The sequence below is a fragment of the Microcaecilia unicolor genome, chromosome 10 (assembly GCF_901765095.1).
Source record: "Microcaecilia unicolor chromosome 10, aMicUni1.1, whole genome shotgun sequence".
NCBI lineage: Eukaryota > Metazoa > Chordata > Amphibia > Gymnophiona > Siphonopidae > Microcaecilia > Microcaecilia unicolor.
This window is the reverse complement of record NC_044040.1, coordinates 156,229,728-156,257,525: the sequence shown is the minus strand read 5'-3', so window position 1 is coordinate 156,257,525 and position 27,798 is coordinate 156,229,728. Positions and strand designations below refer to the sequence as shown.

Genomic DNA, 27,798 nt, shown 5'->3' with positions numbered 1-27,798 from the left:
ACAAATGTAACAAAATAAATATGACTTATTTTGGCACTTCACCATTGTCTATAGCTATGAAATTGGTTGGTGGATGTGGCATCTTGAGATACGGCTTAGTAAGCTGCCATTTAAAGATGGTTTATTTTATGGAGAAGACTTAGAAAAACCTATCAAAACTCTTTTCAGAGTCCAAAGTGCCAAGATTTCTGGAGGATTGTCCTAAGTCTTCTGTGTCAAGAGGATTAATAGAGGATGTTTTCGGGAGACTAGAAGGTATAGACCAGGATAACCAAGAACCAAACTCTGACTAGGCCAGGAACCATCTATGATTGCTTGAATGTTTCCTACATTTTACACCCCCTACCAGCTCAAGGACACATTGAGGGGCATAATTGAACGAAAACGCCTATCTCCATGGGCGTTTATCTCCGAGAACGGGTCCGTGAAGGGGTGGACCGAACCGTATTTTGGGAAAAAATAGACGCCCATGTTTTTATTCAACAATGTGTGAGCTGGGCGTTTTTGTTTTTCAGCGATAATGGAAAATGAAAGCGCCCAGCTCAAAAACGAATAAATCCAAGACATTTATTCGTGGGAGGGGCCAGGATTCGTAGTACACTGGTCCCCCTCACATGCCAGGACATCAACCGGGCACCCTAGGGGGCACTTTTACAAAAACAAAAAAACAGGTAAAAGAGCTCCCAGGTGCATAGCACCCTTCCCTTGTGTGTTGAGCCCCCAAATCCCCCTCAAAACCCACTGCCCACAAGTCTACACCATTACTATAGCCCTAAGGGTGAAGGGGGGCACCTACATGTGGGTACAGTGGGTTTGGGGGGGTTGGACGACTAATAAGCATTAAGCAGCACAATTGTAACAGGTAGGGGGGATGGGCCTGGGTCCACCTGCCTGAAGTCCACTGCACCCCCTAACAACTCCTCCAGTGACCTGCATACTACTGCCAGGGAGCTGGGTATGACATTTGAGGGTGAAAATAAAAAGTTGTGAAACATCATTTTTTTGTGGTGGGAGGGTTTAGTGACCACTTGGGGAGTCAGGGGAGGTCATCCCCGATTCCCTCCAGTGGTTATCTGGTCATTTAGGGCACTTTTTGGGGCCTTATTCGTGAAAAAACAGGGTCCAGGAAAAGTGTCCTAAATTCTAGCTAAAAACGCATACTTTTTTCCCATTATCGGTGAAATGCGCCCATCTTTGTTCGGCAGATAGCCACGCCCCAGTTCCGCCTTCGCCACACCTCTGACACGCCCCCATCAACTTTGTCCGCATCCGCGACGGAGTGCAGTTGAAAACGTCCAAAAATCGGCTTTCGATTATACCGCTTTATTCATTTTTGTGAGATAACGTCCATCTCCCGATTTAGGTCAGAACTTGGGCGTTTTTTCTCGTTCGATTATAAGCAGGATTGGCATTCCAGAGCATCTGCACTTCATCTTGAGGTGTGAAGTTGGTAACAAGACAGATTTACACCAACACAAGTATGAGAAAAGGATTGTGGGCCTCCTTGCGCCAGTACTTGGCAAGGAGTATGTCTAAATCAAGTATGGACATCAAGGTTCTCCAGGCTTACATTTGGCTGGACAGGAGGAATGTGTGACCTGATTGAGCCAAAACAGCCACCCAAGGACAGATGTCTGGTACCAGACTTGGTGAAGAACAAGGGAGAAGAAGTTTTTGGTGCAGCACCAGAGCGGATGCTCAGCTGATAGCTCTGGAGAGAAAGATTGTCTGTCTTGTGTCTGATAAATAATGAGCTGTATAACAACGTTACAGAGAAGTATAAGCTGAGAATTACAGCTTCTAACCTTGTGTGAGAGACCAGCTACCAGTGTTGGTGGGATCTGTAACTTTTCTCTACACTGACCAGATATGTTTACTGGTTGGTTGTTGTGAATACAGTTTGAACTGAAGGATAGAATCCTGTCTTTCATCTAGAGACTCAGCTGTGGAGCAAGTGGCCTGTGATGGTGAGAAATTGGGGTTCACTCCTGTAGTTTGGGGACAGTTAGTTGCTAGTTCTAGTCTGCTAAAGCCTGTGTTAGCTCTCATGGGCATGGTTTATTATCTGAATGTATTTGGCATTTATTATTCTGTTCTCAGGTATATTCTTAGTACTGTAACAGAATAATATATGTCAGATATCTATTTTTGTATTATTCTAGCAGTATTATTTATTTTGTGTTCTTGCTTGTCATATATATTTCTACTTTGGCATATTTTTTCATTGGGTACTACCGGTGTGAAATTAATCCTGTTTGGTGTTCTGTAGTACCATTCTCTAGACACACGAGTCTAGAGAATTACTAGACACTCCTTTGCAGAATATTACTAGGTTCTGTGATTCTGTCCTTATCTAAGCACTTTTCACTACAGTAGGATGAGTATTGAAGGAGTACCTTAGGCAAATGAATGAGTTGTTCTGTTTGGTGGAATGAGAAAGGGTTGATCAGTGTTAAAGGTGGCAATGGCCCAGTGGATTAAGGAAACTTGCATCTGCTTATTTTTTGAGTGGGCTCACTCAACGAAGGGACAGTCTTCTTCATGAGCAGAATATTCGTTAATTCCTCTGCAAGAAATATATAAGGCAGCTACCTGGGCTTCCATGCACTCTTTTATCTTGCCTTTAGATTTACAGACCAGAAGTGATGCAGCCCTTGAGGCAAAGATTTAAAGGTGGGAATTGCATTGCTTTTGTAAATCCCAAGCATCTGGACTGGTCTGGTGGGATAATGAGGAAGGTTAAATTAGTTCTTACTTGCAAATTTTTCTTTCGTGAGTCCCTCCTGATCAGTCCAGAACCCACCCTGAGTTGTTTATTTGTGATGAGATCAAAGTTAAGGGTTGTTCTTTGGGGAAATGTATTATATGTCTTTTGACCACAGCTTTGCTATTCGAATATTGGTAAAGTACAACACCACAGCTTATTAGTCCTTAGTCTCCACCTGCTGATAGGATGAGACAAACCCAAGCATCTGGGCTGGGTTGAATGGACTCGAGGAAAGAAAATTAGCAGGTAGACCTATTATAACCATATCCATCACAGACCATGAAAATGTTTGCATACACTGCTTGGAGCAAAAGCATGCCATCATATTTGGTTGTGACATGTGATTGTAGGTTTTAGCCGTGGCTATTGAGCAGCAAAAATTGAAGTTACTGAAAGTTACCTCCACCAAATATACGATACTCACACTGGCATAGAAGGCATTATCCAAAGGCTTGGGCCAGGTTGCCATTGGCAATCATTGGGCTATTCTACCTTTTAACTGTTGTCAGAGTTTAATCTCAGGAACACCCTCCCATGCTAATCTTCTTCATTATGAGGGGGGACCTCACTTAAAAAAAAAAAAAAGATAGAGGAATTTTGGTCCCCTCGAGCTTATAAAAGTCTGAGTAGTAAGTACAGATTTCTAGAGTTTTCCTTTCCTGGTTAGAGTAAAACCTGAAACAGAGACAGTGCTGTGTGCCTTGGGACTCAAGTACAGCCTGTAGGCAGCAAAGACGAGACCTGGAATGGATCCTTTGGAGGGGGGGGGGGGTGGTTGCAGGACTGATTTAGCCCTTCCTCTCAGCAGTGATTTCACTTCTATCAACTGTTTTTGAGCTATTGGGATTCTGATGCAATAGGGAAAAGTTCAGTTGGAGCTGAGAAGAGAACCAAGGAAGGCACTAAAAAGGAATTTGGGCTGCAAAGGCTCACGGGGCTCTTGGCCCTTGAGCCCCAGGAGTTCCAGCAATCAGAGCTGAGCAGCTACCACAGTGAACCAAAAAAATATATACTTGCCTTCAGAAACAAAAAGCCTTCTCTGAATCAGAGTGGAACCCATCCCCCTCCCCCCTCAGCTGAAGCCAGAAGGAATCTCAGAGGGACAGGAATTCTTCATGAATAACAGAAAGTAAACAGTGTAAATCTTCCCTATGCCCAAATGATCAGAAGCAAACGTGGACAGTATAGGCCAATAGTGTTCTACTAGCAACTGCACTTGCTCTCGCCTGATGATCAGAGCCGGCAAGCACACGTAACAGTGCACTTGCCAGCTCTGAACACAATCAGCATGCAAATGCATGCTAAACAGGGCTTTACCTATTCCTCTCCCATGCTCACCAGGCAGCGCACCAAATATTGACGCTGCTCCCGCAGCAAAACCAACACCAGCTCAGAGCTGACGTTAAGGTTTATGCAACATTTGGAGGAATGGGAGCCATGTCCAGCATTCGTTGCATTCTTGCAGGCCCCCCAACCCCCCCCCCCAAAAGCAATCAAGGACCTGGTGGCTAGTGCCCCCCAAGCCCCCACCCCCTCAGGGACAGCGACACGGGGGGCAGGAGGTCCAGCAGATCTCTAGCTCTCTGATCTCCCCCCCCGGACACAAGGGCTGGAAAATCCGGTGGAGAAGCCACTCCTAGCGCATCCCAGGATGCACAGGGCAGGGCACTACCATTTTGAAGGCAACGGAGGATGAGGAGGAATGTTGCCACGATTTGGGTTTCTGCCAGGTACTTGTGACCTGGCTTGGCTACTGTTGGAAACAGGATACTGGGCTTGATGGACCTTCGATCTGTCCCAGTATGGAAAACACTTATATTCTTATGTCAGCCGAAGGGAGGTGGGAACTGGACCTCAAATATCAGTTACCGCAGGGGATGGGGAGGTAGATGTAGAAATGCCAGCAACCATGGGGTGGGGGAAATGTGGAGGAAGAAATTCTGATGGAGAGGGGTGTAAGAGAGACTGAAATAGAAACTAGGATCCCCATTTTTAGGTTTATTTTTACGGTATCTTTACACTTTATGTCTGTGTCTTTAATTATCTGACTGTTTTAATATTACTTCACTGTACATAGTAGTATAGAAAGAGTAGCTGCAGGAATATTAAGTTTTTAGTGGTTGAATATAGTCTGTTTCCCTGGTAAATTTTAGGATGCAAAGATTCACAGAGCTTTGGAAGCTGCTGTTCTTTTGAAACCATCTATATGCACATTAATTGTCGCAGTCCCAGAACCCTGATTCTAAGGGTAGGAAACATCATTCCTACAAACTGAAACTCCTCATATCTGAAGGTATAGTGGGGTCCACCTCCTGCATAGGTCAAAAAGAGACCCTGAGGCTACATCATCAAATGTTGAGGATTGCTCGATCAAGCTTGGATCCGAAAGTGATCGGCACTCCTCTGTAAACACTCGTATCTGTTAGTTTTGCATCTCCTTTCAGTCACTGTGATATCACCATATACTCCATGCATTCACAGAAGAAGAATCCGATATACTGCTACATTTTGCTATAAGTTGGTCAGGGATATAGACCTCTCATTGAAACAAAGATAAGAGTGAAACAAGTTTTATGCAATTTGGAAGATTGTCATAGAAGCAAACTGAGTATTTGGTAGCATATTGATATTTTTCAAAGAAAAAATATACAAAGGACCTATGAGGAACTTAGATGTTAGTTAGGGAACATCTTTGATGTTGAAGAATACTCTTTGTAACCCCCCTTCTGATGCTTCACTAATAATAATCTTGAGAATTATCTTTGATCTGAGTTAAATTCCAAGTATGCATGTCCTTGTGGTGCAGAAGGACTCAGAGAAGTAGGGGACCCGATTATAACCGTTCCCATACCTTCTGATGTGATTCCACCCCCTCCTCTCCCCTCTGGCTTTGAGGTTTTCAATTTGAACATCTACCACAGCTCGAGAGCCGTTAGACAAAACATCTTTCAATAGCAGCATCCTGTGTTCTATCCCCTACTCCCCTCTAGGTACCTTAGTTCACTGCTTGTATCTCAAACCCAAACCAATAATTGTTATTAGCTGGCACATGCTAGAGTAAATCTTTGTCAAACATTGTGAGTAGATGGAAAGCGTCAGGGTCTTTTCTATAAAATAACTATAAAGGTAGATTTTGGAGTATATAATTAAATGTATATATTTTTTAATACAGAAAAACAGAATGGATTTAATGTTCAGACTAAGGAATTAATAATGCCCACTGGAAAGGATTCTGCAAGTATAACTACTCAGAAGAATATTATCACTCAACAACTAACTTATAAACAACCTTCCTACTCCTACCAGCAGATTAACTGTTTAGACAGTGTGATCAGGTAAGTAGCACAATTCCTGTCTGAGCTAATATGCATTCTGAACTTTTGCATCTTCAGTTGTTATTTTGATTTCTCTGGTAGGGAAGATGTTAAGGAGAAAACATAGAAAGGAACAAACCTTGGAAATCAAACATTCAAAACAGAGATTGCCAAAGGAAGACAGTCCAAGAACTGGTGGATTAGGACAATTTGCGTAAAGGTTCCCTGACACGGCTGTATTTCCATGAACTGCTAGCGTCAGGGGTCTGACAGTCTAGAACAAACATAAAACGCCACAAAAAATAAATAAAAATATCACGATATATATCATAATACTCATAGATAAAAACAAGACATTATCAGGCTTATTTTCAAAAGAGAAGGGCGCCCGTCTTTCGACACAAATCGCAAGATGGGTGTCCTTCTCACAGGGTCGCCCAAATCGGCAGCCGATTTTGGGCGTCCTCAACTGCTTTCCTTCACGGGGACGACCAAAGTTCACTGGGGCGTGTCAGAGGCGTAGCGAAGGTGGGACTGTGCCGTGCCTAACACATGTGCGTCCTTGACCGATAATGGAAAAAAAGGCGTCCCTGACGAACTCTTGCACGACTTTACCTGGTCCTTTTTTTCTTACGACCAAGCCCCAGATGACCACCGGAGGGGATCGGGGATGACCTCCCCTTACTCCCCCAGTGGGTCACTAACCCCCTTCCACCCTCAAAAAGAAATTTTAAAAATATTTTTTGCCAGCCTCTATGCCAGCCTCAAATATCATACCCAGTTCCATGACAGCAGTATGCAGGTCCCTGGAGCAGTTTTAGTGGGTGCAGTGCACTTCAGGAAGGCGGACCCCCTGGGAGCATTTTATGAAGTCCACTGCAGTGCCCCCTAGGGTGCCTAGTTGGTGTCCTGACATGTGAGGGGGACCAGTGCACTACGAATGCTGGCTCCTCCCACGAACAAATGGCTTGGATTTGGTTGTTTCTGAGATGGGTGTCCTCGGTTTCCATTATCGCCGAAAACTGGGAACGACCATCTCTAAGGTCGACCTAAATTTCACGATTTGGGCGTCCCTGGCGTATTATCAAAATGAAAGATGGATGCTTATCTTGTTTCGTTAATACGGGTTTCCCCACCCCTGTCTGAGGACGTCCTCAGGAAAACTTGGGTGCCCCTTTCGATTATGCCCCATCTATATATGATAAAGGGGATGGAACTCCCCTCGTATGAGGAAAGTCTAAAGAGGTTAGGGCTCTTCATCTTGGAAAAGAGACAGATGAGGGGAGATATGATTGAGGTCTACAAAATCCTGAGTGGTGTACAACGAGTAGAAGCAAATCGATTTTTTACTCGTTCCAAAAGTACAAAGACTAGAGGACACTCGAGGAAATTACTTTTAAATCAAATAGGAGGAAATATTTTTTCACTCAACGAATAATTAAGCTCTGGAACTCATTTGTGGATAATATGGTAACAGTGGTTAGCGTATCTGGGTTTAAAAAAGGTTTAGACAAATTCCTGGAGGAAAAGTCCATAGTCTGCTATTGAAACAGTCATGGGAAGTAACTGCTTGCCCTGGAATTTGTAGTGTGGAGTGTTGCCACATTTTGGGTTTTTGCCAGGTACTTGTGACCTGGCTTGGCCACTGTTTGGAAAACAGGATACTGGGCTAGATGGACCATTGGTCTGACCCAGTATGGCTACTCTCATGTTATAAATATTAGAATGAATATATAACAAGCTAAATTTATCATGATATGTAAAATATATGAAACTGCCATAAAAGATAACTTCCCCCCCCTTAATCTTAAAATTATCAAGGTGTAGTAAAAGATCACCTTTTACTACATCTTGATTTCCCATGGAATTCAGCACCCTGCGGGATCTCGGTCCTACAGGTTGTTGAATCCCATTTTAAAGAAATAATGCTGCTTGTGAGCCCTTTATACCCTTGCTCATTAAAATGTGAGAGAATGGAGAGAGACGGGAAGACTGTTGGGAAGCACTTTTTCCTGACCATTTCTGTTAAAGCTGTGAGCTGTCCTTGTATATCTAAGTAAGTTATGAAAATATTTGACTAGGGTGGGTATTATTGAGTTAAGATTTTTGTTCAGGGGCTTTTTGTCAGTGTCGCAGTTGGAAGTCTTTCCATGGTTCTTCAAATGAAAAGCATTGTGGTGCAAAGGGTGAGGAAGTCATAGTGGAAATGGGAAGGGGAGACCAATGCAGCATTAGCGTCCTCAACATTTGGTGGGGGGGCACTGACCCTCATGCCCACTTCCAAATGGGCCTAATGGAGTTATAATCTGAATATCATTGCAGAAGACTGAGGCCAGAATGCAAAAGTACATTATGATAAAAAGAAAAAGAAAATTAATGATTCTTGGTCACCTCACCTTACTGATTTTAGCTAGATATTTGTTCCTCTGTTTTGACATTAGAAGATTTGCCCTTCAAGGTGTTGTTGAACACAAGCGTACCACCCCATTTACCCATTTACACCCAGTTCACTCGGGTTGTGCAAATCATGATTTAATTTAATTTGGGCATTTATAGTCCACTTAACCATTCTAGGTGGAGTACAATCAACTAAAACTTAACTGAAATTCTGATCAATCAAACTGAAGGCTGCAAAAGTCTAGCTCCATGACTGGAATCTCTCTTACTTTGTTATCAATCTTAGTTCATGGAGTAGTGCCACTTACACCATGACTGTGTTGTGGAAGCTCTGATATCCAGACTGAACTAGATCAGTCAAAGCAAAATGATCCAACTATTCCTGCAGCTGTTTTACCTCACCAGCCTCCAGTACCTTAGTCAGATATGGAATATTTCCAGTGGGTCTGTAGTTTTCACATTCACCTTCTAAGGTGCCATCCTTTAACAAAGAGATAAAGTTAACTGATCGATAACAGTAGGATAATAATCATCCAATGTCAGTGGGGTAAACCAAGTTAGCCGTATCATCACTGTTAAGGGAAGTAAGCCAGTAAGGCAGCAGGACACAGATCCTAAATAGCAATTATCCTTACTAAAGCAACCTAAAAACGATCTACGAACTAACGAACTTCCGCAAACTATTGAAGACCCATCTCTTTGACAAAGCCTACCACAAAGATCAACCAATGTGAATATACACAACTCCTCCACATATATTTAGAACTGTCTCATAATATCAGCTTGTTAAACTATTATTATGTATTACTATTATCATATTGCCCAAGATCCTTCTGTACACCAAATGTCTATTTTCTAATATGTTTCCACTATTCTTGATGTATTGTAAGCCACATTGAGCCTGCAAAGAGGTGGGAAAATGTGGGATACAAATGCAATAAATAAATACATAAAGATTATTAAGATTTTCTTAATTTCACAACTTCAATCAACCAGCCTCCATCAGTTTTTGGGGTTTTTTTTAATCCCCCTGAGATTCTCAAGCCACTACCCTGGTACCTGATAACAAAGGTATAAATAACCCATTTTATTTAAGGATTGGAATATGTCAACGTTAGGAAATGTACATCTTCTCTAATATTTTGCAAAGTACAGGAGGGAGTGCATTTCTTGCTTTTCTTTTATCAATATTGCATTGTTCATAGAGTTTGTCTTCTTAGAATTTCCATTTCAGGTTTATCTGAATGTTTCTCTCCTATTGCATTTTAATTATAGTGAGCATTAAAGATCACGTGATGCAGAGCTAGATAGTGGATGTCGCTGAACTGAGCTCCTGGGTCCCCTCATTTAATATCTAACCTCGCACTACCTCAGTGTTCTTACCTCAATTCAATATTTGCAGTACTACTTGCTGGAGTCTTTGGCTATAAAATTGGAGTGTTTTCCTTCACCCCCACCAAACTGCTTAGGAAAGAAGGAGCTTGAGGTTGTGAAGGAGAAAACCAGAAGGCGGATGGGGATTCCTCAAGCCCAAAATCAGTAGGCTCCACGTGGGCTTCAGAGATTGCAGCAGAAGTTTCAACATTATTGGAATCTATGGTAGACGTTAAGCTCCAAAAGGTTTTGGATAAACTTGAGGATGGCAAATTGGAAAATATATGTTTGGATCTCTCCACTTATCAACAGTGGTCTTTTAGATGTGGAGGACAAGCTTCAGCAGCAGGACACACAGTTGGCAAGCAACGCAGCAGAAACTGGACCAGCTAGAGGCTGAGTTGGAGGACTTGGAGAACCAGGTGTGCCGGAGAAATGTCCGGGGGTTGGGCTCCCAGAGACCATTAAAGACTCTGAACTACGGGCCTTTTTTGGAAGATTGTCTCCCCAAAGCCCTAAAATTACAGTTAGCATAGGCCCTTTGGGCAGTGAACACGCCCATTGCTTGACCAGTAAGGCCTAAGGACCCACATTTCGGACTGTTATTTTTAAACTGCTGATTTTGCACATAAACAAGAGGTTTTCCGAACTCTGAGGCTTGTGGGTATCTTTACAAGTATGAAAAACATCCAGCCCTTTGCTTCCAAGACTTTTCTGCTGCAGTTTCGGTACAACAAAGGCATTTAGAGACGCTTGTAAACTGCTCTATTCTAAGAAGATACAGTCTGCACTGCTTTATCAAGCCCATTTACGAGTCCTCCATGATGGCAAGACACATTTTTCACCATCTGCTACTGAGGCCCCGCAGTTTACCCAGTGATTGGGATCAACCTCCAGCACCCACGTGACACATACTTCATGGTCTTAGTGCCTTAGTGAAGAGTGTAATGCAGAGTTTGGAGGCTTTTGCTGCAGGAGTGACGTTCCGGCAGATTTGTTGTGGACTAAATTATATATCTTTTCTCAACCATCGGGTATTTACCTTCCTTTTTGCTGAGGTGGGCAGGGAGAGGGGGGATCTTTCTCTGATCTGGTCCTGGAAGAGGGCATTTTCCTTTCTCATTGGGATGGGTAGGTGGGATAGCAAAGAGTTAGAAGTATGATGTGATTGAGAGATGGTTTCTGGTTTGTGCTATGTTGCTGTTCTTATGGAGACTGTGCACTGCGGTTAGGTACTTGGAGCCCCTATGGGTTCCTCTTCTATCTCTGTATTTTTTAGCATATATTTTTAAAACTATTGTTTCTTGGTGTCCTGGGATCACTTAAATTTGTCTCCTGGAATTTGAGAGGGGTTTCCTCTCCAATTAAAAGAACCAAAGTGTTGCAGGCTTTGAAACGCCAAAAGGCAGACATTGCTTTCATGCAGGAGACCCATTTAGCTTCAACAAAGCATGCTAAATTTCAGAAAGGATGGGTGGGAGCCTAGTGGAGGCCCCTGCTGTCCAGCGTAAGGCAGGGGTGATGATTTTATTTTGTATGGGCTTAAATGTTCAGGTACGGACCACTGTGTGGGACCTTGAGAGGAGGTACATTTTAGCTTCAGTTGAGCTAGATGGCCATCCATTAGTGCTTTGCAATCTATACGCCCCTAATGTTTTTGATAAAAAATTCTATCAAGGCTTAATTGATCATTTGACTCCCTATCAGGATGGGAATGTGATTCTGGGGGGATGATCTTAATTTGGTATATGATCCCTACTTGGATAAGTCTTCTCCTGGTGCCCAGCGCTCTGGCAATATCCTGGGGGCCTGCCTCTGCTCTGCAAATACCTTGGATTTAATAGATGTGTGGCGTGTTTTGCATCCTACAGTCAGAGATTATACACATTTTTCCCATGCTCACATTTCCCAGTCCCATATAAATTTTTTTTTGTTTCTAGCTCCCTTTCCCATATATCCCCACAGCGGAGATTGGTCCCTATAAGGTGTCCGACCACATCTTGGTTTGGCTTCAGATTGAGATGGGCCGGGGAACTTTTCAGGGATACAATTGACGATATCCCTTGGATTTATCTGGGGACCGAAAATGTCAAGCTTTTCTGTTAGAGTGTTGGGATGCATATGAATTTCATAATGGCCAACTTATACATCAACCTGCTCTTTATTGGGAAACAGTGAAGGCTGTACTGCGTGGGGAAATCATCTCTTATAGATCCCATACTAAGAAAATTAGAGAGAGAGAAATACTTAGACTAGAAAAATTGATACAGTGTCAGAGAATTAAACATGAGACAACTCCCACTGAAGCGTAGAAAACAGCTTTATTGACATCCAAGAGAGAGCTGAATGAACTTTTACATCACGAGCAGTAAAATCACAGCTCTATTACAAATACCACCTGTTTAGATATGGTAATAAAAACTGGACAACTGCTTGCACATTTAGTTAAGGGTAGGACGGGGGCCTGTCTTGGATTCTCATATTGCAAGACCAGGGAGGGGGAATACTCTGTTCAGATGCAGATATAGTGGATCATTTCCAGTTCTATGAATCTCTTTTTCTGCAAGCACTGAAAGAGGGATTTTGACTAGTGAGTTGTACTTGGGCAATCTAGATCTACCTAAGCTTTCCCCTCGCCAGCATGCATTTTTGAATGCGCCTTTTACAGAAGATCTATTGCTGGCTATGCAGAAAAGTACACTTCATAAGACCCCAGGCCCAGATGGATATTGTGTGGAGTTCTATAAACAGTTTATGAGCGGGTAAAGTCCCCTCTGCCGCATTGTTTAGCTCGATGGGCGCTGAGGGAACCCATGCGGACTCCTTAAAGGACAGCTCAGATAATTGTGTTACTAAAATCAAAGAAAGATCTGGAGGACCCAAGCTCATATCATCCCATATCTCTTGTAAACCCTGATGTAAAGCTATATGCCAAAATTCTAGCTAATAGAGTTGGCATGTGTACTCCCGGACCTGATTGATGCAGCCCAGATGGGGTTTGTGAAGGGCGAGTGTCGGCTAAAAAATGTTCTCTCCATTTGGCCTCACTGGCGGTGGTAGCTGAGAGTTGGATGCCTTCTCTCCTTGTCAGTTTTGGCGCAGAAAAGGCATTTAATCGAGTGCTCTGCCCTTTCCTGTTTGTGGTAATGGGGGAAAGTATGGACTGTCTTTGCAGATGCAGTTTGGATTCTCTATTCTGACCCGCAGGCATTCATGTGGTCAATGGGGATCGTTCCAAACAGTTCTATATTCGTAGAGGTACTCGACAGGGATGCCCGTTGTCACCCCTCTTGTTTGTGTTATCTTGGATCCTCTCATTCGGGAAGTGATCCAACATCCCAGAATTCACTGTAGTCCCTATAGGTAATTCTAAGTTCACCATTTCAGCCTTTGCAGATGATTTGCTGGTACATCTCACGAAGCCTTTGAAGTCATTGCTTTGGTTGTTTAGAATTGTTTCAAGAATTGGTGACTTTACTGGTTTCAAGTTCAACTACTCTAAATCCCTAGCATTAGCATCTACGGAGGAATTTCAAAACAAATGGAGGCTTATCTTCCCACTTCAATGGGAGTGAGGCTCCTTTCCTTATTTGGGAATACAACTTTCTATGCAGGTATCTAAATTATACCATTTAAATATCTCCCACTTGTTGGAGGCAACGGCTTGGCGGTTGAAGTCATGGCTATCTCTGCCACTCGCGTTACATGGTAGAATTCAGTTATTTTGCATGTTAGAATACCCAAAATGGCTTTATGATATACAACTATTGCTTCTTTGTATTCTTAAGAAAGATTTAAAACTGCTATACAAACTTTTGGGGCGATTTTGCTGGGGAGGTATGAAGTCTAATCTTCCATTGCAACAAATGTTGGGTTCCTGGAGGGAAGAGATATGGTCTGCCCAACCTGCGATGTTATAATCAAGCTTCAAGCTTATGTGCTTCGCCATTTGGGCGACTGGTTTCTGGATAGGCAGGATTATACTTCATGACATTAGAACTTAACTGTTTTGCTCCATGTCATTTTTATTTTTTGTTGCAGGCCCCAAGGCCTGTTGTTCTCTGTCTTTTCTTTTCGGAATAGTTTGTTTGCTGAGTCCACTTTAGGAGATCTGGAAAGAGATGATTAGGTATTGGGGAATTGATCCAAATACGTCTGATCTGTTACAAGTTTGTGGTTATTTGTTTACTTCGTGCAATGAAATAGCACTTTCGGACGTGGGAATTGATCTTCTGTTTTGACTGATAGGGCTCATTGCTGAGTTGTGGGTGGCTAGGTATAGGCATAGAGATCAATAATGCTTATGCATATAACCAAATATCTCATTATATTAACTCTTTAATATTGTGGCTTTGAGGTCCTCTGCATAGTCACTGTTTGAGACTTTTTTTTTTTTTTTTTTACTTTGGTGAAGGGAGATAAGCTTTCAGTCTCAGGCCTCTATAAAGCACTCATGACCCTTTACCCCCTGAAAGATAAAGAGTTTATCTGACTGTGCTGGGCATGGGATTTAGATAGAACCAACCTTTCTTACATTGACCTCCCACATTCCCACTTGGCCAATAAGTGCAGACCTAAGGGAGTGGCATTTTTGGATATTACATAGGGCATATCTTACCAAACTCAAATTTTTAAAATGGGGGATACGGACACTCCTTTCTGTACAAAATGCCCAATGAATTTGGGGCTCATTCTTCCACTCTTTCTAGGATTGTTTTTTAGTGCAGGCATTTTGGATTGATGTTTTTCAAAACTTGTATATTCTATTAGGCGTTGCGCATTCCCGTCTCTCCCCTTGGAGCTCTTTAGATATAACTCTTTGTATTGCAGAGCAGAGATGCCCAGCAATTGATTAGTAAAGCCTGTAGTTTAGGCAGAAGCCTTTTGGACAAGTGATTTGCCTCTGGACCATTGGCATTGGCGTAATAAATTTCATGACCTCATGTTATTAGAACATAGGGGAGCACATCTGTCTCCAAAGCGTAGAAAGTGTTTCTCTTTATGTAGGGGCCCTATATACACTCTTTGAATCCCCAAGGGCGCAGTTTAGTGGTTAATTCTCTTGAGGGCTTGGGGCCTAAGATGATTTTCTCACGCGCAGTCTCTTTGTGAATGGGTCTTCTGTTCTCTTTCACACTATCTTTATGAGATTGGGGAGGGGCCAGGATGGGATACATTGAGTACAGAAGCAGTAGTGAAGATTTAGATTGGAGATTTCAGTTGTTCACAGTTTGGTGAATGTATAAGTCTTTTGGAACTGCAAGTGTTGTTTTGCTTGTTGATGCCTTACATTTCTCTATTGTTCACAAGGTTTAGTGTTGGCGTCATTAACATTGTTCCCATGAATATATAGGGGGGTGGAGTGGGGATAATTGTACAAATTTGTTGATGGATTACCTTACTTTCCTTTTATGATGTACATTTTCTTTTACATTGAATCTTTGAGTACACATTTGGCTAGATGGTAGATGTGGTAAGTCTGTGCAGTCCTGGGAGTAGGCTTTGAGGGTTGTTTTCGTTCCGCTTATTAAATAATGGGTGGTGGGGGGCAACCAAAATGAAATTTGGTGTGTCCTCCCACCACCACCACCCATATTTGGTTTGGTGCTGTTTTCCTCTCAGTGCAGTTCTGTTCCCTTCTATTGGACTGAGGCATGGGCTGCAGGGGTCTTCCTTGCCTTGGGGGGGTGCTACACCCAACTGGTCGAGGACTTCCCCCTAGCTCCCCCTCTCTGGTGTCTAGTGCCTTGGCTGTCTTGCTCGGTCTGGGGACAAGCAGGCAGTTTGAGTGCCTGGGGTTCTGCCTACCTTACGGTGCCTTCTTGTTCAGGAGCATGTTGTGAATGGGCTATTTTCAGCTATTCAGTCTGTGCAGCAGCTTGCCTCACAGCTATCTTTTCAACACTTTGGAGTGGTTTTGATCAGTGTTTGGCAGTTTCCTCGGGTTTCCATGGGGACAATAGTGTTGTCAAGGGGCCAGTTCCTGCTTGGCGGCATAAGCACTGTATGGCTCAAATGCTTGGTGTGCTCTAGAAGAGAATGGATGGCTCCGGGTCCTGTAATATTGTTCAGACTGTGCGAGGTCCTTGATGGTAGTTGCACCTGGTCTGGGGCTTTTTTTAAGGTCTCCGACCACGGCAGCATGGAACGAAGAGCGATGATGATGTGGAGGTGCTGCTGACATCCCCAGTTTTGATGGGAACCATCACCATCTTGGCAGATACGTCTGCAGCCTCGGGCCCTGATCAGCCTCTGAGACTGGATCCAGTTTCTACCCACGGATCTCGTGCTGGGCCATCTCAGCAACCTTCTGAGGGGAGTTTCCTCCTGATTTAGCCTTGCAATGTGTCATTCTTTTGTTTAAGTAAGTCTGGGTTTGTGCCTGACTTGAAACAGGGCGGGTCTTCAGGCTAGGCCCATGCCTCTTATCGTTTATTCATTTACTAGATCACTTATTACAAAGTAAGTCAGAACGGTTTAAAATGTAATATAACATTAAAATATAACGTTAAAATACTATAAAACATACTCTGAAATCCATTTATGATAGGAAAGCACAGCAAACCAGACAGTCAATTAAACAGTTCATACGAATTACTTAAGCTATAATCATAATCATAAAAACATTTAATAAAATCTGAAAAAAATAAAAATATATTCTCTCATTTTTCCCAACCTTTCTTTCCCCTTTTTTCTTATTCTCTCCCCTTTTTTCTTATTCTCTCCCTCCCCCCTTCTTTCTTCTCTTCTCCTATCCCTTTCCGTTATTTTATATTTAGTTTTGCATTAAACGTTATCTTCAAATACATCTCGAAAAAAATGCGTTTTAAAATTTTGCGGAAATGAGTGTAGGAGTCTTCAAGCCTAAGTTCTTTAGGAAGGCAGTTCCAAAGGGTAGGGGCTAAGAAGAAGAATGCAGATGTTCGCGTTGATTCCCATCTAGCTTTAGATGGAGATGGAATTACCAATCTATTGTCTGTCAACGACCAGTGTCCACACTGGTGTCTAAGGGATAATAAGATTAGACAAATGCAATGGACTAGATAGGTAAATGCTTTGTGTGTCAATGTAAGAATTTTAAAATTTATCCAAGCTTCTATTGGAAGACAGTGCAATTGATATAACAGTGGAGTAATTCTATCATATTTTGAAAGCACTACAAATAACGCAAGCTGCAGTATTTTGAATCGTCTGTAGTCGTTTTATTTTGTGTTACCAAAGAAGTAAGGGTGCAGACCAGAGAGTTCCTCACATCCCTTGATCTGACCGAAAAGTACCTTCATATTCTAGTTTTGCTAGCGCATCAGAGATTTCTTCATTTGTGGTTTGGCTTGCCCATTACCAGTTTTGTGCTCTGCCTTTTTGGGATGGCCATCGCTTCTCGGACGTTTTTCAAGGTCATGGTTCTAGTCGTCGTTACCGTGGCCCTGCGGGTGGAAGGGATTTTGGTTTGCCCATATCTGGACAATTGGTTGATTCGGGCAAAGTCCATTCAGGAGAGTGTTTCAGTGACCAAACGTCGGTGATGAAGATGTGGATGGCGTTCTACTGTTTGGCACACATTACGCTTGACTTTTTCTTCAGTTTCATCAGTCATTTCAACTTAGTGCTTGGCATACTCACTAATCACTAGTCTTTTTAAGGGCTTGATTTGGTTTCCTTGTCCATGCAGCTTTAGTTATTCGGCTTTTTACAATATACAGACTCCTGAGGCAGGCATTGTTCACCGAAGATGGCTCCGGGTCGAGTCTTATTCATTAATAAACAATCATTTTTTTACCATTCGTCTTCCGGGTGTTTTGGAAGTGTTGTGTTGATCACGCTACTTTTTATTGTTTACTCTTCCTCCCGTAGCAGATCCAGTTTCTCCACTTTTGGTTGTTTTCCCCTTACTAACGAATAAGCCACAAAAAATACCCTAAATTACCAGATGATGGAATCAGGGATGACTTCCCCTTACTCTCCCAGTAGTCACAAAACCCCTTCCTCTCCCCAAAAATGTGATTAAAAGCATTACTGCCAGACTCAGATGTTACACTGAGGTCCAACAGAGTAGCATGCAGGTCCCTGGAGTAATCTAGTGGTGGGTACAGTGCACTGCAGACAGGTGGACCCGGGCCCATACCTCCCCCTATCTGTTACACTTGTGGTGGAAACTGTGAGACCTCCGAAACCCACTGTACCCACATATAGGTGCCCCTATCACCCATAAGGGCTATTGTAGTGGTGTACAGTTGGGGGTGGTGGATTTTGTGGGGCTGAGCAGACAAGGTAAGGGACCGACACAGGGTGCTGGGCTTGATGGACCCTTGGTCTGTCCCAGCATGGGGATGCTTATGTACTTAGCAACCTTGAGGTGTACCCGGGACCATTTATTTGAAGTCCACTGCAGTGCCCCATTGCTCTCCTGGGATGTCTGTGTGGCCAGTCTACCAAGATGCTGGCTCTACTTACATCCTATTGGCTTGATTTTGTGTGTTTTTCACTTGGACTTTTTTTTGTTGTTTGTTTTAGTGGACCAAAAAGATAAACACACAGAGCATAACAATATCTAGCAAGTAGCCATTTTCGAAAAAAAAAGATAGACATTTTTCTTTTTGAAAATGGCTGTATTTCCCCCTTGAATTTTAGACATTTTTAGCAAAACGTCCAAAGTTGAACTTAGACGTCATATCAAAATGCCCCTCCACGTAAAACATTTTTGCTGTTTCACAAAGTATCTGACAGTGGAAGGAATGGGTGCTGCTGTGCTGAGATGAACCCACAATTTGAATATATTTTTTGTATTGAGTTCTATTATAGAACTGTATATGCAGGGTTTATGTTGAGATTTTGTCCCATTATGTATAAAATCTAAACTATATAGAATTTGTTGAATGATGCTATCACATAACTTTACTGGCAGTTTTACTGCATGGTTGAACCTGATTGGTGGTTTCATTATGCATAGAAACTTTTTTTTTGTACCATCTTTTATAGGTAATTTAAAGATAGTTGAGGGTGGGCTGTGCTCTGATGATGGGTGCAATCAGTGGAACTGTCTTTGTTCTATGCAGGGGAAGCTTTGGTGGAAAAGCTTCCTTGACTTTGGGCCAATTCAGGAACCACAAATGATTGAGTACAATGATGAACCCCCACCCAACACACACACACAGCCACCTATGTGGGTTTTTTTTTAAAACTTTGGGGGGGGGGGGAGCAAGGACCTATGGGCCCCATGCCTTGGTTTTTAAAATATGTAGCAGTGCCTTTGCTCATGACATTATGGTCCAAGAGTGGTAACTTAGAATGATTATCATAGAAACTGTATAGTTGTTAGTTTACTTTCCTTTTCCTACCTTTATGATGTATACATGCTTAGTCCAGTTCCTCCTTTTGGAAGTCGTACTCTAGACTTCTTAATGTTATTTGCCTTCCTTTTACTACTTAATATCTAAATATCATTCTTCTTGGCTCAATTCTCTTATTAAAATTTTAAAATGTCAAAGATGAATTATTTTGCTTATTCTTTAAATTTATATTTTGGTGGATAGTTTTAATGTCTTTATTTACAAAAGTGAGTTTTGTTAAGAGTTCGATATGGTGTAGTTTGAGCATTTGCATAATTAATTGCTTTACAGAATATACATTTAGCCTTCTGCTTCCTTGCTGTGCATCACTCTTATATAGGTACTTAGAGAGCTGTATTGTAGCCACTGTTGGGAAGAAGAGATGCAAGTCCCTATCAAATCCTACCTCATCCATCTCTGATAATGAAAAGCATAAAGCAGCTGATGGTACTGGACAGCTATGTGGAGGTATTAGTATTTCTTGGATCTAGCCATTAACTGTAATTTAAACATTACCATTACTTTAGAGCATGGGTGTAGACTGGGGGGGCGAGGGGGGGGCAATGCCCCCCAAACGACGACGACGTGGACTGGCGCTAGAAGTAAAAAAAAAATTTTAAAAAAAAAGCAGACACGCTCTCGTCCCCATCCGCTTCGCTGCTTCCCTGCCCTCTCTGTCTGCGTCCCGCCCGAAAGGAAATGACATTATAGGAAGGCGGGATGCAGACAGAGAGGGCAGGGAAGAAGCGGACGGAGACGAGCGTGTCTATCTACCCCCTCTCTTCCTACCTCCCTCCGGCGCAGGCAGCAGCAATCTTCTCTAAGCCTTTCTTGTTCCTGGCAGCGGTAGCGACGTACACGCTGCCTTCAGCTCTGCCCCGAAGCCTTCTCTTCAAGTTCCTGTTCCTGCATAGGTGGGAACAGGAACTTGAAGAGAAGGCTTCCGGGGCAGTCCGAAGGCAGCGTGTATATGTCGCTACCGCTGCCAGGAGCACAGAAAGGTTGAAGAAGACTGCTGCCTGCGCCGGAGGGAGGGAGGAAGAGAGGGGGTAAACAGAGTCATGATCCTGGACCTCGCGGGGGGGGGGGCAGCAGAGGGAAGATGGATGGGACTGGGAGGGTGGAGAGCAGAGGGAAGGAGCAGGAGATGGATGGGACTGGGAGAGTGGGAAGCAGAGGGAAGGAGCAGGAGATGGATGGGACTGGGAGGGGTGGGAAGCAGAGGGAAGGAGCAGGAGATGGATGGGACTGGGAGAGAAGGTGAGCAGAGGGAAGGAGCAGGAGATGGATGGGACTGGGAGAGGAGGTGAGCAGAGGGAAAGAGCAGGAGATGGATGGGACTGGGAGGGTGGGAAGCAGAGGGAAGGAGCAGGAGATGGATGGGACTGGGAGGGGTGGGGAGCAGAGGGAAGGAGTAAGAGATGGATGGGAGGGGTGGGGGGGGAGCAGAGGGAAGGACCAGGAATTGGATTGAACTGGGAAAGGAGGTGAGCAGAGGGAAGGAGCAGGAGATGGATGGGACTGGGAGGGGTGGGGAGCAGAGAGAAGGAGCAGGAGATGGATGGGACTGGGCGGGTGGGGAGCAGGGGGAAGCCTACTGGAAAGAAGACACTGCATAAAACAGAAGACACTGGGACCAAAGCGAATAGAAAAACTAAATGATCAACAAAGGTAGAAAAAGTATTTTATTCAGAATATATTAATTGAAATATGTCAGCTTTTTGAAATGTGCATCTGTGATATTTTGCCTGTAAATTTCAATTCCTTCCTCCATATTAGCATATCATTTGCATATGTATATATGCAAATGAATATGCTAATATGCTCTGCCCCCATCCTTTGCCCCCCCCCCTCCCCATGAAACAGTCAAACTACGCCTATGCTTTAGAGCCACAACACATTCCCAAATAGTTAAGACTTGTTAGGGACAAATCATTTGGGGGGGGGGGTTTGGGGGGGGGGGGGGGAATTAGGATAAGGTTTATAGAATATGCAGACAGAAAACATTTTATTTTCACTTGATTACAAAAATTATTGGGTCTAGTAGTAGCAGAAAGGAAGTAAAATAAACATGCAGTGCAAAACCATGAAGTCAACAGTGCAAATATAATTTGTGAAATAGTTGTTAGTACTCATTATCAAGATCTCAGCAACTTAGATTTTGTTTCTATAGTGCAGTTCACTTCTTTACAGTTTTATGATTATGCTGCATGTATTTATTTATTTAATAACCAATTTTTTTCTCCTGAAGACAAGACAGTGCTGTTACATGCTCATTTGGATTCTGCTGTGTTGAAGACATCTGGTAAATCAAATGGTCCTCCACTAGGGGGTGCCCCTCTAGCCCCTTTGGCTTTACCTGGCAAAGCAGAAAGTGTTGTGTCCTTCACCAGTCAGTGCAGCTACAGTAGCACCATAGTTCATGTTGGGGACAAGAAGCCACAACCTGAATTAGGTACAGTACTTATCATTATTGAGAGGAATAGTGTAGTACTAAACATTTTTAGTAGCATCAACTAGAATTCTGATTAGATTTTTTTTTTTTTTTTTTTTAAATAATGGAATGAACAACATTGATTTAAAATGTGTATTGCTGCCATGGATTTCCATTGTTAATTATGTATTACATTTTTTATTGAAAACTGTTTATGCTTGGAGAAAAAAAAGTACAGCATAATTTTCAAAAATATCCTTTATTAGGGATGAGCAGACTATGGCCTATCAGTCACTGTCAGAATATAGCTACCTTTCTTCTGATGTATGGTGACATTTCAGGGTGCCCTATGCCTAGACACAGTTGGCCTAACTTTATAAAAAGTGATAAAAATTGTGCACACAAGTTTGAGCAAGTGTCCAATTTGAGCACGCACAATCTAATTGAATAATGAATTGATTAGCACCAATGATTGGCTTCTTAACAAGCAATTATTGGCACTAATTAGTTTGTGTGTGCCTAAATTTAGGCGCAAGTCAAAAAAGGAGGCGTGGAAATGGGAGATCGGGGGTGTTCCTTTCGGTTACAAGCATAATTGTAGACTAAGGTGTGATCCGCACTTAATTTAGGTTTCCATTGGTGCAAATAGCCGTGCCTAAATGTAATTGTGGCTCCTGGGCATAAATGCTATTCTATAAACTGTACCTAATTTTATGCATGGCTTATAGAATAGCGCTGGGGAGGGGGGTAGCGCCAAAACATTTGGTGCCAGATATAGAATAGTCCCTTATGAAGTCTCAGATGGCCTCTACCACTGCCACATTATGTTTCTCTGATGGCCCTACAATTAACTACACTTGTAAATAACACTACTTCGGGTTTGTTAACATCACAACACTAAACCAGGAAATAGATTCTATATCTATAAAAAAAATAAAGTAATAGTGGTAAACCGCTTTTGAGACCATGCACCAAGTCAGGACACCCTTTTTCATGGACTCTGTCATCGATCGAAACACTTCTATTGAGCTAAATCCAAATAAATAATATATTTATACCATTTTCTATCACCCAGATCCACCTCGGCACGTAACGCCTTGCTGCATTGCCACCTCTGCACTTTTTACTTTGCTGCACTATACATTTGGAAAAGACTTCATGGATTAATTCTTCATACCTCCTGTCCAACTTTACTCAAATTTATCCTAAAAATCCATATTCTGCTTTTAAATATTGGCCCTAGTTCTCCCGATATTTTAACTGTTTTTGTTAATAAATGAAATACCCCAAGTTTTTGTTAGTAGATTGTATGCTTCAAGGATAAGGAACTCTTATATTTACACAGTGCTGCGTACATTTAAGGGTCTTCTACTAAACCAAAGTAAAATCTGCAGTTACCATGACTTAATGTAGGATTTTACTATTATGATAGCTTCAAATTTAACACTGCAGCTATTGGGGGCATTCCCATTATTTTCTGTTGTAGGCCATTTGTTAACATTCATATTAATGCACAGTATCTGCTCCCTGTTAAGGCAGAAGCACTTAGGAGGCATTAAGTGGTCCCTCATTAACTCTGCATTAGACGGCACACGGTAGCGCATTAACTGCCTAATACCTTCCATGCTCACTCTCCACCCATGCCACGCCACCTGACACAAAAAGCACTTATGTGGTTTACCTCATGGTAACTACTAAATATATCACAAAGCCCCTTAACATATTCAGTATGCAGGACAAAATTTCATTAGGCTTAAAATGTACGAAAATGATTTGGATAACATACAACAGTTTACTGTATATAATCTAGAACAATATCAATGGTAACTCTTGCACTCTAATGTTCTGTGTTGAAAGTTCAAAGTTAGGGACTATAGTAACTTCTCTGTTTTGAAAGAATGTCTCAGTATTTGAAATAGAATTTTGATCTCTCATATCTGTTTTTGAAACTGAATTTTGACTTCTGTATCTGAACTATCAGTTGAAAAATAATGTCTGTTGCTGGAAACTTTGATTTTACATATTCAGATCACTACCTCTTTTCTTTAACTTGGTGATAGAAATGATGGAAGATGGAGCTGTGGGATCAGAACTGCCAGATAGCCAGCCCCTCCTCCCCCCATCTAGCACTAGTCCTACAGACCAGGAGAAGGAAACCTTCAAGAAATTGGGGCTCACCAAGGAAGTTCTAGCAGTTCATACCCAAAAAGAAGAACAGAGTTTTCTAAACAGGTTTAAGGAACTGAGACGATTCAGTGGCTTTGAATCACGTTGCAGCTATCACTTACAAGAAGGGCTTAAAGGGTGCACAGGGAAACGAGGTAAGGCTATCATGTTTTTTGTTGAGCTGCCCCAAGAGATATTTCTCCTGCTTAAGTGAGGATGGGAACACTTCCCTAGTTGTGCTCGCAACTCTTGTATTTGATTAAACAATATTTGCAGAGAATAGTTTTTAAAATCATTTAGCTGGATGAAATAACTTAGTTGAGCATTGCCCTCCTGACTTGATACAAATACACCTGGGATTCCATAGAGGACAAACTTGACAGCTGGAGTAAAATGAGGCATTACTGTATACAAATCAGAAGTATTATACAGTGAACACATTTTTGGTTTTCAAAACTTTTTCTATCAAGAAATATTTTCTGTTGTAAAGATGATGTTTTAGTGTCTGATTTCCTGTAAATTTTAGTGAATTAAAAAAAAAAGTCTTACTTCACATGCCGGACCATCTCAGATAAATTGTCCTTTTGCCAGCAGACGCAGACAGAGAAATAAAAAAAATGCAAAACTGACTTTACTCCCTTTATAGGGGCTAGTGCAACCTTCTGCTTTTCAGTATTTGACATCAAAACTGCTGCAGAAGCTTTAGAAGAAGAGTTCCTCGGGCAATGAGCTTTAAATCTGCTTTTCCATACTAGAGCCAAGACCAAGTTTGGGAAGTGGGGGGGGGGGGAGGGAGGGATTCCTTCCTCAAGCAGCAGTCAAACTTTAGCTGATTTTCTCTCTCCCTTCAGGAGCACTTCCCTTGAAACTGTGAGATACCACCCAACAGGTACCACTTCCCTCCCTCCCTCCCTCCCTCCCTCCCTCTGGTTTCACAGCAGGTTGTTGGAACACTTTTCTTAGTGACAAGGCCTGACTCATGGCCTTTTCTCTAATAAGCTATACTAGTAACACTTGAGTAGTCTGGTCCAGGATGAAGTTCTCTTCAGAATCTTTCAGCAGGCCCCACTGATGACACCATCATTCTGGAAATGAATTTTAAGCCAAAGAGGAGTTGGGATAAAAGCATAATACACAGCTCTCACAGAGAGCACAGTCCAGTTCTGGCTCGCTATAAGGGATGCACACAAGAAAACTCCTCTCCTGTCCCGGGGCAGAGAAAATATGTTGTTCCAAAAAATTAAGCATGCACTACTGCCACTTTTGGTAGTCTTCTGTACTAGGAAACCTGAGCTTTTCCTTGAAGGATTCTGAACTGCCTTAAGAACATAAGAATAGCCATACTGGGTCAGACCAATAGTCATCTAGCCCTGTATCCTACTTCCAACAGTGGCCAATCCAAGTCACAAGTACCTGGCAGAAACCCAATTAGTAGCAACATTCCATGCTACCAATTTCGGGGCAAGCAGTAGCTTCCCCCATGTTCATCTCAATAGCAGACTATGGACCGCCAGGAACTTGTCCAAACCTTTTTTAAACCCAGATAAGCTAACCGCTGTTACCATATCCTCCAGCAACAAGTTTCAGAGCTTAACTATTTTTGAGTGAAAAAATATTTTCACCTATTTGTTTTGAAAGTATTTCCACATAATTTCATTGAGTGTCCCCTGGTCTTTGTACTTTTCGAAAGAGTGAAAAATGTATTCATTTCTACCCGTTCTACACCACTCAGGATTTTATAGACTTCAGTCATATACCCTCTCAGCCATCTGTTTCCAAGCTGAAGAGCCGTAACCTTTTTAGCCTTTCCTCATATGAAAGGAGTTCCATCCCTTCTATTTAAGCATTTATATATCGCCTACACCTAGTTTCTTACAGGTATTGGCACTGTCCGCAATGGGCTCACAATCTAAGTAGTACCTGGGCAATGGAGAGCTTAGGAGCCCTTTTACTAAGCCGCAGTAGGCTCTGTGCACATGCAGCATGTGCCAAAATGAGACTACCGCCAAACCAGCACACCCTCCTGGCGGTAAGTTCAGATTTGGTGTGCGTACATAATGCCTGGATGAATTATAATCATCTAAAATAGAATCCCTGTAGGCCATCTTTGAGATGTTTCTAGCTACTCAGTTCAGATTATTTGGTCTGTTGATGTGTCCCAAAATGGTATTGTGGTATTTAACCCTTCGGTTCCTTAGGAGGAAAAGAGTTGTCTTGGCCCACTCCAGGAAGAGTGGCAGATCTCAGAGGGGCTGTCAAGCCCACTCCAAATATGCAGGAAGCACCTAGGAGGAGAAGGCAGGGAGCCTCCTGGTCTCATGGTACATGAGGACAGATTGCAGGCTGCTTCCATGATGGTACATGGAACCCAAACCCACCTCTCCCCTCCCTCCGCTCTCTATCTCAGTAAATGGCACCCTCATCCTCCCAGTCTCATCTGCCCGCATCCTCGGAGTCATCTTCGACTCCTCCCTCTCCTTCTCCTTCTCCGCATATATCCAGCAGATAGCCAAGACCTGTTGCTTCTTTCTCTATAACATCAGCAAAATTCGCTCTTTCCTCTCTGAGCACACTACCCGAACTCTCGTCCATGCTCTCATTACCTCTCACCTTGACTACTGCAACCTACTCCTCACTGGCCTCCCACTTAGCCATCTATCCCCCCTTCAATCCGTTTAGAACTCTGCTGCGCGTCTTATCTTCCGCTTAGACCGATATACTCATCACCCCTCTCCTCAAGTCACTTCACTGACTTCCGATCAGGTATCGCATACAGTTCAAGCTTCTCCTACTAACCTACAAATGCACTCAATCTGCTGCCCCCCACTACCTCTCTACCCTTATCTCCCCGTGCGCTCCTACCTGAAACCTCCGCTCACAGGACAAATCCCTCCTCTCTATCCCCTTCTCCACCATCGTCAACTCCAGGCTTCGCCCTTTCTGCCTTGCCTCTCCCTATGCTTGGAATAAACTTCCTCAGCCCATACGCCAGGCCCCTCCCTGCCCATCTTCAAATCCTTGCTCAAAGCCCATCTCTTCAATGTCACCTTCTGCACCTAACCATTTCAACTCTACCCAGGAATCTAGACTGCCCCAATTTGTCTGTCCGCACATACTGTTCATTAGATTGTAAGCTGACTTCACATGTTGTCCATTAGATTGTAAGCTCCTTTGAGCAGGGACTGTCCTTCTTTGTTAACTGTACAGCGCTGCGTAACCCTAGTAGCGCTTTAGAAATGTTAAATAGTAGTAGTAGTAGTGGTACATGCTTTAGTTACATCAGTATAGATTACAGACTGAAAGAGATACCTAGAATTGAATACAAGAATCCTTGAAGGTCTGAGTAGAGCTTGGGTACATCCCAGCTGTCTAGACTAGTCTGGTATGGACAATAAGGAAGGTGAAATTTTAAGCTTACCTATTCTTTAATCCTGCTGGACCAATCCAGAACCTGCCCATGGAAGCTATGGTATTTGAGGGCTCTCAGACAGTAGTTTGGTTGCTTGGTAATCTCATCTTTTGGTTAATGATCGTAGAGTGTAGTTTTTGACTGCTTCTGGGTTGCTTTGGTGGTGATTCAGAAGCCTAGAGCCAAACAAAACAATTGCCTGTGGTTGTCTTCAGATGCTTAAGAGCAGAATGTTACCCCAGACCATTATAAAGGGGGGGGGGGATTGAAGTAAGCTTTGAGCAGTATTTTCTTTCTCCATTTGCCTGACAGGAGGACATATTGCACATTTCTGAATTGTACTGACCCGACCAAAGGAAAGGAAATTTACAAGCAAGTTTAAATGTCCTCTTCTTTGTTTACAGTTTCCAGTCTCAGTGAGTTACAATATCATGCCTTCTCTCCAACCTCATTTTCTTTTTGTGAATAAAATTTGGTTTAGTTTGCTTACAAGAAGGAGATGAGCATTGCAATAAGAGCATCGGTTAAGAGTTAGACAATCCATAAACATCAAATTTAGGTATATGACCAACTTAGGTATATGCTTAACGTATGCATGTGAAAATTTT

The 27,798-nt window shown here is 42.7% G+C and overlaps 1 protein-coding gene across 1 annotated transcript in view; it reads left to right on the top strand.

Moving 5' to 3' along the window:
- PER2 (period circadian regulator 2) overlaps positions 1-27,798 on the top strand; it is a 199,369-nt gene that overhangs the window by 139,871 nt on the left and 31,700 nt on the right. The window contains exons 15-18 of the mRNA XM_030215648.1: positions 5,940-6,102; positions 19,522-19,649; positions 21,433-21,636; positions 23,676-23,936. Of these exons, the coding sequence (XP_030071508.1) occupies positions 5,940-6,102; positions 19,522-19,649; positions 21,433-21,636; positions 23,676-23,936 (756 nt within the window). The remainder of the gene's footprint in view (positions 1-5,939; positions 6,103-19,521; positions 19,650-21,432; positions 21,637-23,675; positions 23,937-27,798) is intronic.